General features: G+C 40.8%; 1 protein-coding gene across 1 annotated transcript in view; it reads right to left on the bottom strand.

Moving 5' to 3' along the window:
• Nucleotides 1-1558: 1558 nt before the first annotated feature.
• Nucleotides 1559-16000, bottom strand: part of LOC141784222 (active breakpoint cluster region-related protein) — a 29626-nt gene continuing 15184 nt past the window's right edge. The window contains exons 5-23 of the mRNA XM_074661977.1: nt 12241-12474; nt 11496-11603; nt 11371-11422; nt 11245-11297; nt 11029-11166; nt 10820-10941; nt 10575-10731; nt 10386-10481; nt 10224-10299; nt 6862-6957; nt 6602-6676; nt 6362-6459; nt 6008-6109; nt 3807-3970; nt 3468-3607; nt 3098-3232; nt 2881-2986; nt 2648-2789; nt 1559-1753 (exon numbers count right to left, since the gene is read on the bottom strand). Coding sequence (XP_074518078.1) covers nt 1652-1753; nt 2648-2789; nt 2881-2986; nt 3098-3232; nt 3468-3607; nt 3807-3970; nt 6008-6109; nt 6362-6459; nt 6602-6676; nt 6862-6957; nt 10224-10299; nt 10386-10481; nt 10575-10731; nt 10820-10941; nt 11029-11166; nt 11245-11297; nt 11371-11422; nt 11496-11603; nt 12241-12474 — 2196 coding nt within the window. The 3' untranslated portion in view covers nt 1559-1651. The remainder of the gene's footprint in view (nt 1754-2647; nt 2790-2880; nt 2987-3097; nt 3233-3467; nt 3608-3806; nt 3971-6007; nt 6110-6361; nt 6460-6601; nt 6677-6861; nt 6958-10223; nt 10300-10385; nt 10482-10574; nt 10732-10819; nt 10942-11028; nt 11167-11244; nt 11298-11370; nt 11423-11495; nt 11604-12240; nt 12475-16000) is intronic.

Below are 16000 nucleotides of genomic sequence, written 5' to 3'. Positions count from 1 at the left end.
ACCCTGAAACAGTCTATCTGGAGAACTTTGCAACAGTGTTTCACAGACTTGCCCTCAATGCTTGACCCTAACCTTGGTGCTGAACCCTAACCCTCTTCTGTACCTCTAACCCTACATGGAAAAATTACTTCTTCCTTTCAGAAAGGGTTTTTTAATAACTATCCAGCTGGTGACCACAGAGAGAATGTGGAGAACAGACTGTGTGGAACAATTGTGTCACATTTCCAGAAACCTCTCCCGACCTCTCCTGTTAAATGAGTTCCTAACCTCCCAGGTGTGGCCCTGTCGTCTGCTCCAGCCACAGATGTCTGCGACGTGTCAGACCTTCCTCTGCTTTGTAGTCTGAACCTCTTTCTGTCTTTGTAGTCGTCAGGCGAGGCTGTTATTTTGGCAGCCCCCGCGTTAGAAGGGACAGGTGATTTATGACGCAGGGGGCAACAGGGAGACCCACCGGTTTCAGGACTTGTTCTGGATGCTGTTATGTCTTCACACAGTTCTCAGTCTATTAGCACCGCAGAGCGAGAGTCAGGGTCCAGGATTAGCCATCAAAAGAGAGGGTGGGGGTGTTTTGATGTAAAGGTTGGGGGTAACTCTAGCCCAGGCTGCCCAGGTGGTGTGATTGAAAAGAGGCTCACATGTGTGGTGTGGAGGGGTCGAGCTCGGGCAGCATGTGTGTGTATGAGAGACTTTTATGGGCCGTACACTTGTGGTGAACTCCGTCTAGTTGGATTTGAACCGTGACCGATAGGATTTCAGGCTTGGGGAGGCGACCCCCAAGTTTTTTTTTTCCCCGTTTTTTGACAACATCTGCACCCCTGACTTCTTCTCAAACATATTTCATCTTCACATTTCTTCCTGTGCCACCGTGTCGACCTGTCCGATCAAAACTTAAGGTTCTGGTTCTGTAGCGTTCTCTGCCCATTCTCTGTTTTGCCCTTTCTTCTGACTTAAGACCTCTTTTTCCTCTTTTCCTCTGTCAAGTTTTACTTCTTTAGTGAAATGACTGAGTTTGAATAAAGTTGAGTCGATTTCTCAAGAATTATCCTATAAGTTGTAAAACAGCTGTGTCTAGATTCACAGGTACAGCCATTAAGCATCTGCTGCACGTGTGTTTAATGTCTGTATTTCACTTCACAATCCCATTATAGATGTTAATAATAACAAATTTAATGTAAATTATGTGCTGTTTATAATTCATTAAAAAATTAAACTTTAACTTTTTTCATTAATATGGGCCAAAAAAATGTAAAATGCAAAAAAAAAAAAAAAATGTTAGTGTGTAAAAGTTGCAGGACGTTTCCTAAGAAGCCGATAAAATCAGATTTCTTGTCATTATTTTATGACTAAATAAATTCTATATATTTTGGGGTATAACACGGTGTCATCGGTATATTAAGGCTGTCAGCCCATAAGATCTAATTATTTTTTAATTTAAATATTTCAATCAAAATCTGTGTTTCAACACAGTGTTGCATTTTAAAAAACCTAAAAATATATTTTGAGGGCAAAAAGTAAAGAAATAAAAAATAAATAAAATACTGAAATCCCAGACTGAAGTCCATCCTTTAATCAATAAATAGGTCACATGAAGTCAGAGCAGCCCTGGCTCAGACGTGTTGTTGTTACACAGCGTCTGGCCCTGATGGTGGTCTCACACGTGGGTGGTCTCGTCCTCACCGTCTGTGTCATGTGGCAGACAGGTCCGAGTTTCAGGGAGGTTATCACACTGCAGGTAGCTGAAAACCACCTGAACCTGAAACGCACACAAGGAGAGGATCCAAACACAGAGAGCAGGTAAGACAAAAAAACTAAACTAAACTCAGACTCATTGAAAAGGAATGTGAATCATTTTACACATTGTGTAAAGTGTAGACTTTTAGATTTAGAACAAAGTTTCTACTATTACTTTCTGTTTTAAATTCAATTAATTTAAATCCCATTACTGAAAGAATGAGTGTATGTATTCTTTACAAATCTAAAAGGTTTTCTTGCAAAATTTCTGTAATTCCATTAAAAATAAATATTTGACTAATAAATAATTAGGGTTGTTGTTCATTTACCACATACTGCTGTAGTGTTTTACATTTTAATAATTAGAATTTTATATTGTTTTGGCAAATGAGTGGAGTTTGAAATGGCTCTGTTTCGTATGCTAGTTTTTTGTTTATTTTTCAAACAATTTTTTTTCAATTGAGATATTATCTTTTATTTATTTTTTATTTATTTCATTTATTTATTTATTTGTTTTTATTTATTTTTTACCACACAAAAATTCAGTTATTTATATATTGGAATTTGGATAACATTTTCTTTTATTTATTTTTATTAATTTCTTTTATTTATTTATTCATTTATTTATTTATTTATTATTTTTTACCACCTAGAAATTCAATTATTTATAAATTGAGGTTATATCTTTGTTTCTCCTGAGAAGAAAACCTCCAACAAATGCCCTATTTTGAAAACAATCAGGTTACTAAAGGGAAAATATTAAGCAATTGCACAAAAAAAGAGTCCAAATGTTTTGATTGGATTAGAAATGTTAAATCTAGGTCTAAAAAATGAAAAATAAAAAGACCTTATTTTGTATTCAAACCTCATGACCAGACATTATTTATTTTGTATTTTTTCACCCTATTGTTCCTACCTGTACCACCACCTCCTGAGAGATATCCACAATAGGCCCGTCATGCCCCAGTCCAGCCACAGGGGGGCGCAAAAGGCTGGGACCAAACACTGTGGCCAAGTTCAGGGGGGACATCTTGTTGATTTCTTGCTTTTGAGAGACTCTGAAGAAACCAGAGAGAAGACTGATGAGTTTTTTGAATGAGGTAAAGAATCTGTTTCACTCTGTGGTCGTGTTGTGTGTCGTCGTCACACCGTTGCAGGTGGTGCAGCAGGTAGAGGAAGGTGTGACGATTGGTGTCAGGACAGGACTGTAGCAGAGAGAACATGGTGACGAGGCGAGAGTTTATGTCCTGGATGTCTACAGGGGAGGAAATAAGACACAAGGGCTGTGAGGAGTCTGACTGTCTCACACTTCACAGGTTTAAAAAATAAAACAACCCACTACCTGACCATGAAGGATATCTCTTACCCAGAGTTTCAGCCAGGCTCTGAAACAGCTCAGCAGGGATGAGAGGCTCTGGCAGCTCTCTGAAGTAAAGTTTGAGGACTCCAGAGACGGCGTTCACATCTGAACTTCTCAGCCTGGTCACAGCTTCACGCAGATCTGAGAAACATACGATAATCATCAGTAGTAAACTTCTTTTGGCACTTCCTCTCTTCAAGCTCGAGACAATGTGTCGCACCAGTGATGATAACTTTTGACCAACTTAGTCTTTCTTTGACTTGTGATCAAAAAGTTTCAGATTAACAAATGTAAGCTGTCCAAAGCAGTGTTCCCCAGAGGATGAGCCTGATGACTGTACTTTCACATTTTCTTTTTTAGTTGAGTGTTTTCTTACTGCTGTTGAACGCTGCTTTGAGCGAGCTGATCTCACTTGCAGTCCCTGAAATCCTGTAGATGCCGACTTCGTCCAGCCCTCTCCTCTCCACCTCCTCCACGCAGCAGCGCACCACATGAGGGACCAGAACTCCTTCCTGTCTGGATATGACATGAAAACTTGAAAAAGAAATCCCCCACTATGAAAGTTCACTCTTGCCACACTTTTGCTTCTCTTTCAGCTCACTCTCCATACAGGAAATAAAGCTCGAAACTGAACTGAAGTTTTCATTTTCACGCCTGAACCCCCCTGAAGTCTAGACTGAACAAATCAAAACTCTTTCTTAAAACTGGGACTTACTGAGACACAGTTTCGATGGAGACACTGAAGACAGGGTGTGTTTGGGTTGTAGAGCTGGGCGGTTCAAGCGGGTGGGGACAGTACTTCAGGGAAAGACTCAGCTCCACCTGCTGTAGGTGTAGGGTCTGTCTCCTCCATCGCTTGGTCAGGGTTTTACAGTCCAACTGATGGACAGAAACAGAGAAAACAACACGACAGAAATATCTTTTATTTAGCACCCTTTGGGTTTTGGTGAGCCACTGACACTTACACTCCTCTACAGACGCTTTAATAACTTAACAAACTTCCTGTTTTCACATCAAACTGATAAACAGAAACTATCAAATGATGTCTGACTCAAAACCCTGTCTACCTTATTAACCTCCCTTTTGCTCCACTTTGGGTCACCACCACTTAGCACAGAAAATAAAGCAATTAGTGTTTGAGAGAATGTTTAATTGTTGCTTCCTGGAAATAAATCTTCTACCGTTACTGTCTTTTTCCTCATCTTTGTTTTTAGAATTCGTCATTACATTTTATGTCTCATGTGTTTGCTATTAAAACCAAATCAGTTACGTCTGCCGTGGTGTTTTTATTATTATTTTTTGCTCCTTTGTGAGGATTCTATGTGTGTAACCATGGTTGAATTGTTTAGGCATGAGATCAGCTGTTAGCAGCCTGAAGCATGTCAATGCTAACCAGTGCTAGGCCAGATGTTCCCCCACAAACTGAGGGGAAGGAGGTGCGGATGTTGTGCTGGTGCTGTAGTGGAGCTAATAAGACAGGACATCGACCAGGGCCCTGTTCTACGAAGCAGGATTACTGCCTAGCAAGGTAGCTTTGAGGATAGGTTCCGGATTCCCTGTTCTACGACACGGGATCACTCCTCAGCGAGGCGAGTCTCCATGGCAACATACGCTGAACATCTAACCTGCTCCGGGGCAGGTTAGGTTCCAGATTGAACTCGCGGACTATAAAAACCCCGCCCACTGACCAATGAGCCCTCACAGAAAAATGGGTTGTCCGTTCTTAGAGGATCCCGTGGACATCGGAGCCCGATTCACTCTCTTTTTCTGATGACCACCTTTATGAAAGGTACCGGTTTTCCAGGGAGGGGTTGGTAGTACATGACACTTTCTACAGGTAGTTAAAGGGAATGAAGAACTCTCATTGCCGTAAGATCTTCAATGCCAACACTTCTGTTCCATGACAATATTTTATTGCCCGTTTTAAAATTGTGACAGGAATTCATGTAGGGCTCATGTGGGCTACATGTCTCACAAAAAATGTAAACACGATAGGAATGAACAAATGAATAAATTCATCTAAGAAATAAATTAGGTATGGTGCATGTTACAGTAAAAGTGCATGGTGAACAGTGCTATTTCAGGATGATAATGGCACAAAAGATTTGTTTTGCACTACACTTACGCATTTAGACTGTCAGCAATTTTCTGCCAGCACTCCTTCCGTGCTTTAGCAGCGGCGACGGTGCTGCTTTTAATGTTAATTATATGCTTCACCTCGTCATACTTCCTCATGATCACCTCCTGCTCCTCCTGTATGAAGTATGCGTCCTTCTCTCTCCAGTCTGCTCTGACGCTCCAGACTGCTCCATGTTAGCGATTGGTCAGATGCAGCGGGCTCCGCCTTATATCTGTGCACGCGCTCATTGCCTAGCTGGATCCACTTGTGAGGTTGATAACCAGCGTCGTAAAACCGTGTAGCGAGACCGCCGGCTACCGCGCTCAGTTCAGCGAGGTAGCTCCAAGGCTATCTCGCTAGGCTGAACTTGCTTTGTAGAACAGGGCCCTGTCCTTCCATCCACCGTTATAGGGGATGTAAAATGTATCTACAATAAGATGGATTAGCGAGAGGTGCTAACCTTGCAACAGGGGGTATTCCAGAGGTCAGACTAGCATTATTCACAGAGACATGGCTAACAGAGCTAACGGAGCTACCACCACACACCAAAAGTCACACCTCAGAGTCACTCTTTACAAAAAAAAAAATTGACCATTGTCTGCTTAAAAACAAATTTAAAAACACTAACTTGTCTGAATGAATTGAGCTAAATGCTGCTTCTGTGGTCGAGATGCGTGCACATCTTTATGGTGACGTAGACTGATATTCCCGCTATAAGATTTATTGTCAAGAAGCATCGTTACAACAAAGGAATCATTTATCAAACACAGATTTCCTTACTCTTTCTTGATGTATACCTGAACTGTAGATTTTCCCAGGACTGTGTCCTCCTGACCGTCCCCCTGGCTCACACAGATCACCCTCAGCTCCTTCGCCCTGTCCACCTGGAACGACAGCTCCTGTTGAACAGAAACAAAGCAGCGTTAACGTAGTCAAACAGACAGTGGAGCTTTAATGCTGGAAACAGGAGGACTCATGTCATATATTGGGGGATTGACTGCTGATCATGTTTAAAGCCTTGCTCCAAATCTGACTTTCAAATCCTCTAAATCCTGACATGTGGAGTTCTGTCTAGACGTGGAGAAGTCCTTTACCAGCAGCTGATGAATCATCTGCCTTTCACATCAGTTTAAAGAACAATCGGCTCTAACCTGATCCCAGTGTGGGCTGAGGCTGTGGACTGACGAGTGAGTCTGGGCTTGTTTGTCGTAAAACTCGTACCCGTCCACTTCCACACACACATACACACCTGAAAGAGAAAGAAAACCAAACATCAGGTCGCTTCAAGAGGAACCAAGAACTTCCTCCTTTTCATGCAGAGGCAAATTCAGACGCTGAATTAGAAGAGTGGATTGTTTTATTTCTTTTAAATGATTAAACAGTGAACGAACAGGCTGGTTCCTGCAGGCCACAGGCAGAATGGATCGCCACAGTCAGTGTCCCACACAAACCCTCCTCGTCCTCCCCTGGTGAGAGAAAAAAGACAAAAACATCCTGAAACTCTTTGGACTTTATCATCCTGAACAAACTGAGCAGGATGAGAGATAAATGAAGGGTTGAAAAGCTCTAAAGACTGTTAAGAGTCGTGTTTCTGACTCAGGATGTGATTCTGTGGCGAGGGAAAAGATGACAGGGTTGGTGGTTTAAATACCGGTGGTGGAGCTGTGCAGTGGTGGCTGCTGGGTCATTCTCAGTTTCACACACGCGCTGGTGAGGGTGAGCAGGTCTGGGGGGACGGTTTCTATGTCTGGTGAACAAACACAGAGCACATATAAAAAATAATGAGGTCACAGAAAAACAGTTATGGAAAGAAAAAACAGCACATGAGATTAACACTGATAATATCTGTATCCCACAGTTTAAAGCTCCTGTGTTGACTTTTTATCTTGTCATGGAACAGAGCGAATTTAACACCAGTGCCTCCGTTTGAGCCTCAAAAACAAAACCTAAAAAAAAAAAAAAAAATAGAGACAAATAGAAAAAATTAAGCACTATAGCTTTAAATACCTGTTGCTAGGGGGTAGGTGTCTGATGGGGTGTGATACAAGGAACAATGCACAAAAGGTCAGCAATTTTTTTAATTTAATTGTTAAAGAAAGCTAATTCTAGGTTTTGGGGGATTTTTGAACTCTTCTGGTAGAAAAAAAATGAAACAAGCTTCTTTGTCCACAGGGGTCGCCAAAAATGAGGCAAATTTAAACAAGTGGACAGGAGCTTTAAAGCTGAAATCAACATGTTTTTGGCTGAAAATCAGAGTTATTATTGTGCTCATTACACAATCAACAGTATTGTTCTTGTTGAATCTTTCAAAATTCATTCAAAGTTAAGTTATTCACTCTTCCTTGACTTTTTTTCCCATTTTTTTTGAAGTTTTTGCATTTGGAGCCTGTCAATGCTTTTTATGTCTCATTTATTGGTCACTGATACCAAACTGTTTAAATCTGCAGTTGTGTTTTGATATTTTTTTGTTCCTGTGTTTGTCCAGAGATCCAAATGTAGCCATGGTCATATTGTTAACACAGAGATTAGCTGTTAGTAGCCTGTAGCATACTGATGCTAACCGGTGCTATGCCCAATGTTCCCTGCAAGTTGAAGAGAAGGAGGATAGACCTGCTGTGCCACTTTGGTGCAAGCTAAGAAGAGGCAACATCAACCTGTGGGATGTAAGAGCGATCTCCAATAAGATGTACAAGCTAGCTGTGCTAACCCAGCACCAGACGGAATACCAGAGGGAAGAGTAGCATCATGCTATTCACAGAGACATGGCTAACAGAGCTAACATCGGAGGGATTTCACCTTCCTGGTCCAGACAGGACAAAGGAGAGCAAAACTGAACAGACAAGTTAAGAAGGACAACATGTCTAACACCTTTCAGAAGATTTTGTGCCTTTATGTTTTGCTTTATATGTACATATTTTTCCCCAAGTTACTCTTATTGTATTGTTCTATTTGATCTATACTTATTGTAATGAATCTTAACGTAGTATCTTAGGGGTTAAGACACCATTTCCCATGAGCACCATCACCCACTGATGTAAGGAAGTGACAATGAGTGAACTTTTGGGTTTTCTATGGGAAAGTCCAACCTGACCACCAATACTTAGGATTAGCACTCATAAATAATTCATTTTGGGATCCACTCTAATTTTTTTTCACCAGAATGAGAAAGGCAGCAAAACCCAACAAGAAACAGGAACTGGGCAGAGGCTGCTGCCAATTCTGTTTCTGAGAAAACTGTCAGGAGCTTTGGTTTCTTTCATGCAGTTAAGGTACACTTATTCACTTAGCACCCCCAGTCAGCTAACAGCTATATGCAACACATTTAACCACTTTAAGAAAACAACAACACATTGTTTTTACCTACGTCTAATGTTGAGCTCGTCACAGCCAGAGCACGTCTTCACACCATCGACCTACACAACTGTGGTTTCCACTGCTCACAGACCAGTGTGGTTATTAAAGCCTCTGCACTGCTGCTTCCTGACCAGTCTTCACATTTCACAGAGCGAGACAAATGTGCGCGAAGTTTCTTTGATAAAACACTGGCTTTGTATGTTTTTTCATTCATGTTTGTGTAAGGCAGAAAAACACAAACCTTGTTAACAGACACGTCCTTTGCTAACAAATTCATGTCTGCTCGGAAGTAATTTACAAATACTGAGTTTGCAACATGAAAACTACTCAAAGGAACAATACACTAGATTGAAAATGCTTTTGAAACATGCTGATTATCAAAGTGTGGGGAGATGAAAGTCAAACTGAGGGCAGGATAAGACGAGTCATGTTGTTGATATATGTGTCACAACTGTTGTAATGTTCGGGGGTCAACAGTGCAGGATTCTTTTAAAGCTTCCCCTTATTTTACTGCTGGGTCCTCCAGCTTGGAAACCAGGTGTTAAAAGCAGTTTGAAGAAACATAATTTTCAGGCATTTTTTTCATCTTTTGTAGATTCAGTGTTCATACCATACCATTTTATTATTGTATTTTTATTTTATTTTATTTTATTTTATCTTATCTTATTTTATTGTATATTATTTTATTTTTTTTAACTTAATTCATTTTATTTTATTTACCTTTATTTATTTTATTTTATCTAACTTTATTTTATTTTATTTTAATTATTTATTTCATTTTATTTAATTTCATTTTATTTTGTTTTATTTCATTTTATTTTATTATTTTATTTTGTTTCATTTACATATTTATTTATTTATTTTTCTTGGGGAGAGGGGAGCGAGGGGGTCACTTTGTAGACTTAACTTTAAATTATTTTATTTTATTTATTTTTTTTAATTTGTTTTTTGGGGACTTTTATGACTTAAATTGAAAGGATCAAACAGCAGATAGTGTCAGAAACAGGGCAAGAGTGTGGAATGACCATCCTCAAACCTGGACCACCTGCGAGATCAAACCTCACAGGGCGCAACCAACACCACAAGGTAATCTGCACCCCTTAATAGACTTAATCTGAGCCATATTCACCTGACAAGTCATGAAAAATGTCTCATTTCAGGATGAAAAAAAGTCAAAATAACGCTTTCGTTTCTTGTAAATAGTGGAACATATGATGCCTTCTTACAAGAATCTAAAGAAGTGATATTCTCTATTTTTATATCTTGATATAAGACATTTTTATGAGACTTGTTCAGTAAATATTGCTCAGGTTAAGTCTTTTTTTACTTTAAATAAGACAGGAACACTCGCTTGTCTGCTGGTATAAAACACGGTTTGGGTTTGTGCAACTCATTACTCTGATTAACAAACAAGAACAAAAGGTGATTTTTTTTAATTATCATTATTATTATAATTATAATTTTTGTTGCCCGTCTTTTTAATATTGGAAGATGAATTGTGCAAAGTTAGACAAAACAAACTTCTGCCTGCTCTTTGTTGCTTTCTGTTTTAGGTCACAGCGAGGTTGAGTCAGCGTCTTCAGAAACTAATGTCTGACGTCACAAAGACCACTTCATGTTTACCAAGTCTACGGCTCAAAGTATTTCCTCTTAACTTACTGTCTGTGGTGAGTTTGTGGACGGCTTCTCTCCATTCCTCGAGTTCGTACAGAGAGGAGAGGAGGAGACTGTGGCTCTGTGAGTGAGAGGAAGAAAAGAATTTTGTTTTTTGGTTGTCTCTTCTGGCAGCTTCAGGATTTGTGTGTGTTAGTGTGTGTGTACCTTGCCACTGGGGCTGTGCATCTCCAGTTTGTAAACAGGTGAGAGTGTGAGCAGCATGAGCTCCATCTGCTCTAGCTTCTTTCTGCTGCGAGCGCCCTGTGTTTAAACAAATAGACAAAAAAATCATCTTATTGGTCAAAAACAAACTGCTGATCCTTCATTTCTTCTTCTAATTTCAGGAAAATATACCGTGTGCTGCCGCAGCTGCTTCCTGAGCTGGTACATCTTCATTCTGATGGAGTGTAAGCGCAGGTGTGTGTCTGCTGAACGCTCCTGCTCTGCAGCCCAGTGAAGTTTCAAACCAGCAAGAGGCAGAAACCAGCAGAACCTGTACTGGTCCTGTTTCCTGAAACAAACACAATCAAACATGTCTTGAAAACAAAGTAAGACCACATTTCCCATGAGGCTGCTGTGCTGTCTTTTGTGGCTCTCACCCTCGGCCTGCATATTTGCATCTGGTGCACAGCAGGAGGTCAGTGTAGAGGAAGAGGTGACGCAGGCTACGCTCCCCGTCGCTGCCGTCGACGACAAAGCCGTCACGCATCAGCTGACGCCTCTGAAGCAACAAACACAAACACACGTACATGTTTTTTACCGCTGAGATGAGACATCTGAGGGATTTGAGGCTTCTTAAGAGTCTCACCATCCCGTGACTGAGCGTGACCTCGCGCTTGCTCAGTGAACTCTCGTTGACACCAGACAGGAAGCTGCGGGACAATCTCAGAGCTTCCTGCAGAGAGGAGTAGTCTCGGTGCTCTGCCGGCGTCGTCTTCAGGAGATCCTGTGAGATCAGAGACAGAAAGTTAAGAGTGAGGAGACAAAGCTGAGTAAGAGCAGCAGGAAAGTTGAGTCCACTCACGCGCAGGGCTAGTGTTGTTTTGGTGACTCTGTCCAGAGGTTTGTAGAGCAGAGCTGCAGAAATAAAAGAAAACAGTCAGACACTTTCAGGCATGAAGCTGCTGAAATAGAGATTTTGAGCTTTTACCTTCCAGTGTGTATCTAGTCCGAGTTTTGTCAGAGCCGTTAGTCATCATGCTCTGAAAAAGAGAGAAACAAATTTAGACCGGTGTGAACAACCTCATGTGCAGCTCATCACGGAGGAGTCAATACCTCGGCCAGAGTCCGGAAACGATGATCTGAGTGTGTACTCTTTCTGACGACTTCAACGGCTTCTGTGTAGTTTTCAATAAAACCTCCGTACAGACCGATCTGGCTCACCTGAAACAAAAAGAGACCATCTTTTTGCTTTTTAAAACAACTTTTTGAAGCAAAGCCAAACCAAGGAGACTGATTTCTCCCTGCCCTTCCATGTGATTATGTGGAATGCCAAAGCATGGAAGGGCAGGGAGAGCACACCTCCACTCTATGTCATGTGCATATGTTCAAAGCGAGGCAGGGGGAGCAGCAGCAAAGACCCCCAGGAGTCCAGATCCACATCAGTGACATATGCCACAGGTAAAATCAGACACAGCATGAAAATAAGAACTGGGTTTTAAAGCAGTTCAACAAGGACACCCGTTGACCTATGACTAAGCCCCGCCCCCAAACACAATGAGCCAATCACAGTGTGTATAGCCATTCCCATACACTCGGACATTCTCTGCCAATCTGATAAAATGTTTTCCAGAAAGTTAGTTAGCAATGAAGATGCTAAAATGCTCACCAAGGCAAATTAAATACATTAGTAGAAATTAACTGTTCCAGCTTCTAAGTCCTGATTTTCATGGGTAAAAAAAATAAAAAAGCCTGTGATCACTTTTGTGCCAACTTGTTTTGTTCTTCTTCTTTTCAAATTGTCTAAGGGCTGAATAAAAAAAAAAACAACTTAGCATTAGCTTAACAACACTGTACCTACCATTTTCTGAAAGAGGTCCCCCACCATCAGCTCAAAGCCTGGATGGTCCATCTCCCCATCCTCACTGGACCTGGACTCGGCCTGACACTGTGCGCTCAGCCTGTCCTTCAGGTCCGAGGAGAAGCTTTGGTGCATGTCTCTGAGCTCGGGCACCTGGTAGAAAACAGTCTGGACCTGACGACTGGACAGGACGGGTTGGGAGGTCCCCGCTGAGGCCCACAGAGCCTTCATGGGCTGTTTCAACACAGAAATGAAACAGATCAGAATGATAATACATCCTTTTTTACCAGGTCATGCTTTCAGGGGATTTTATAAGATTTTCTAAAATGTCCAGGTTTTGCTCAGCTGGTTCTACAGAATACCAATAATTATATGGATAGATGCCAATGAAGACAGGGGAAGTGTGTTCAATAAGATTTGGGACCCTTTGTGGCAAAGAACAATGTTATGTGTCTTAGTTGTGCCATCTTGCTGCAGGTATGTGTCTTTGTTTTTTCTCAGATTTTTTTATTGTTGTTTTTTTTCCAATAAAAACTGCTTAGGTTAAGGTTTTAATGATTTAATGTGTTGTTAGTGCAAAAGATGTGCTTTTTTTGTTACTTTGTTTTTTCTTTCCCTTTTGGGGTGGGGCGGGGATAGGTTCTTTTTTTGTTGTTTTGCTGGGGTTTTTTTGTTTTTGTTTTTGCTTTTTTTTGTTTTTTATTTTTTTATTTTTTTGCTTGGTTTGTAATTTCTGTCTATAAATACAATACTTTTTTTTTTTTTAAATGGATGTGTCTGTATGAGTAGGTATTTTCTAGGTAAATTTTTCTTACAATTAATGTACTCCTTTAAAAAGAAGATCAGACTATTTAAAGAACAGTGCATTTCTTCAAATTTTGTATAAAAAGACAGAAAAGCTGGACTTAAGAACACCATTAGTACTTAATGCAATCAGATGATCAGCAACATTTACTGTGAAATAAGAAACCAGAGTATATCAGCAACTGATTCTTATATCACCATCGTTTCGGACTAGTTGATGTACCACAACAGCATAACTGAATTACTAAAACTTAATCATGGCTTTTTGGTTTGGTTTGCCACCCCAAGATTTCCAATGGCCCCATCTGGCCACCCCTGGGAAAAAATCGTGAGGCACCACTGGTGAAAGGATGCCAAAGTTCCCGCCCTGATTAGCAAAACTGCCACCTTGGCTGCTTAAAAATGAAAAATTGCTCTTTGCCCTGGGACAATATGCTATTCTCACAATTGTATTCTGATTTTTGGTGTGCTAATTTGATTTGAATTGCGAGTGTTTGATTTTTACGATTTTTATGATTTTCACGTTTTTCACGATTTTTGCCATTTTGGCGATTTTTGCAGTTTTTGGCTTTTTTTTTTAACACCAAGCCATGTGAATAAGTAAAATGATGATGTTATTGTCTACAGACTATACCAGCACTCATATTTTCCCATAAAATGCACATCACGTAAGTCAGAGAGTAACATTTCGCCCTCTGCTGGAGAAAAGTGGTAACTTTTTCCAATTCAGTTTTTAAACAAAGACTGAAATGAAGAATTTGAATCTAAAAAAAAAAGATTTTTTAACAAAGAATCCTGATTTTGATACTGTCAAACAAAAAATCCCGATACATCAATTCATGATTTTTTTTCTCCCACCCCTTTGTGCGCCAAACTGTCCCTGGTTGGCAAAACCCACTAAACTGCCACCTTGGCTGATTATCACATGAAAAACGTCCCTCTTGAGAGGCAAAAACACCCGCTGTTTGTCCCTTTTTTTTATCTTTTCACCCCTGCCATGTGAAAAGTCTCTGTACACCATAGTTGCACAGTAAGTATTTACACTTATGTTTCATAATTTTTATTATATTGCGGGTGTAGTTGGATGTTGTCAAACTCCACTCTCTCAAAGGAAAACATCAGTTGGGGTGAAAACTGGTGTAAAGTTGGTGTAAAAACTTGCAAACTGAACCACGTTGCTAAGTGAAGGTTTACCATGTGCCCATTAAATGCTAACACTAGCTTAAAGTGTCGACTTGGTAATCAAGCCTATGTATTTACTCTACTTTGAAACTGTCCATGACAGGGTGGACGTATTGGACTGTGTGCATGTACAGTGTCTGCTTACAGTTAATCTATAAAAAGTGTGGGACCTTGACCAATAAGCATTTCCAACAGCATAACATCTACTTAATACCATGAGCATGAAATTGAGCTGAAAGTCTCTGCTGTTTCGAGGGGAAATGGGAAAGTTTCAGAGTCACCCTGTGGTGATCATGGCCCAGTTAAGAGAGGCTCAACTGAACAATGTGGGTGGAAAAAAAACAGAGAGAGGAAAAGGTACACATAAAGAATGAAACCAACAGAGTGCAATCTTTACATTTCCTTTGCATGTGTGTCAGCAGCCTGTGTACTTTGGCACACCCAGACAAACCGAAATAGCAGCGTGTGTATACACCCTGATAGAGATGAAGAAGAAGAAACACTCAGTGTACAAAACACAGCACAGACAAAACAGCGTCAGCTCCTTTAAACTCTCATATGCAAAGCATATGACTGAAAAAGTGAGGATGTGCTGTTGCTATTTTTAAATGCGGTAAAGAGGAAGAAGAAATTTTCGAAAGTATTGCTAGTTTTTTTTATTCCTTCTTCTCTAAATGGATTAAAATCTTTCTCTCAGGAAAAAAAACTCATCTGATGCTATTTAAAGTTCTTCTGTTGACAGTTTTTAAGTTGATGTTTTTTAAAAATTTCTGTCAAGGTGGTTTGATAGGTTAAAAAAATGCTCATTTTGACTTCTTTAAGACCGTGTTTGACCTCTTTTGCCTTCAGAACTGCCTTAATCCTCGGTGGCACAGATTCACCAAGGTACTGTAAACATTCCTCAGAGAGTTTGGTCCATATTGACATGATAGCATCACACAGTTGCTGCAGATTTGTCGTCTGAACATCCATGATGAGAATCTCCCGTTCCACCACATCCCAAAGGTGCTCTATTGGATTGAGATCTGGGGACTGTGGAGGACATTTGAGTCCAGGGAACTCATTGTCATGTTGAAGAAAGCAGTCTGAGATGATTCCAGCTTTATGACATGGAGCGTTATCCTGCTGGAAGTAGCCATCAGAAGATGGGTACACTGTGCTCATAAAGGGATGGACATGGTCAGCAACAATAGAATAGAATAGAATAGAATAGAAAATACTTTATTTATCCCCGAGGGGAAATTCAGGAGTCACAGCAGCATTTAAGAAAACAAAAGTAAGAAAGAGTATAGAAAGTGCAAAAAGGTCCATAAGAAATTAGATGACGACTTCCCGTCCACCACTCTCCAGCCCAGCCAGTCTCCACCTCCACAGGGTCCAGGACTGAGCCTCCGCAGCAGTCTGTTCAGTCTCTGTCTCCTGGATCCTGTCTGCTCACAGCAGGCGAAGCTCCTCCGATGTGTCGCCGGCGTCAGATGTCAGCTCCATCAGCCACGTCCGTGAAAAGCACGATGCCGCTGGGTTAGCACGGCTAGCTCGTCCATCCCCCGAAGCTGGATCCCACGTTCCCAACAACGATGGATGGAAGGACAGGTCCACGTTGTCATCTCCCAGCTCACACCCGAGAACCAGCACGTCATCCTCACCTCCTTCTCCTCAGCTCGAGGGAAATCATCAAGCCCTACACTAGTTAGCATTGGCATGCTACAGGCTGCTAACAGCTGAGTTCGCATGTAAACAATGCAGCCATGGTTACATGTGGGATCTCCAGACA

The sequence above is a fragment of the Halichoeres trimaculatus genome, unplaced genomic scaffold (genome assembly GCF_033239565.1).
Source record: "Halichoeres trimaculatus isolate MK-OKI-2021-1 unplaced genomic scaffold, fHalTri1.1 fHalTri1_scaffold_22, whole genome shotgun sequence".
Classification (NCBI taxonomy): domain Eukaryota; kingdom Metazoa; phylum Chordata; class Actinopteri; order Labriformes; family Labridae; genus Halichoeres; species Halichoeres trimaculatus.
The sequence above is the reverse complement of the archived record's forward strand: the minus strand, read 5'-3'. Positions and strand labels throughout refer to the sequence as shown.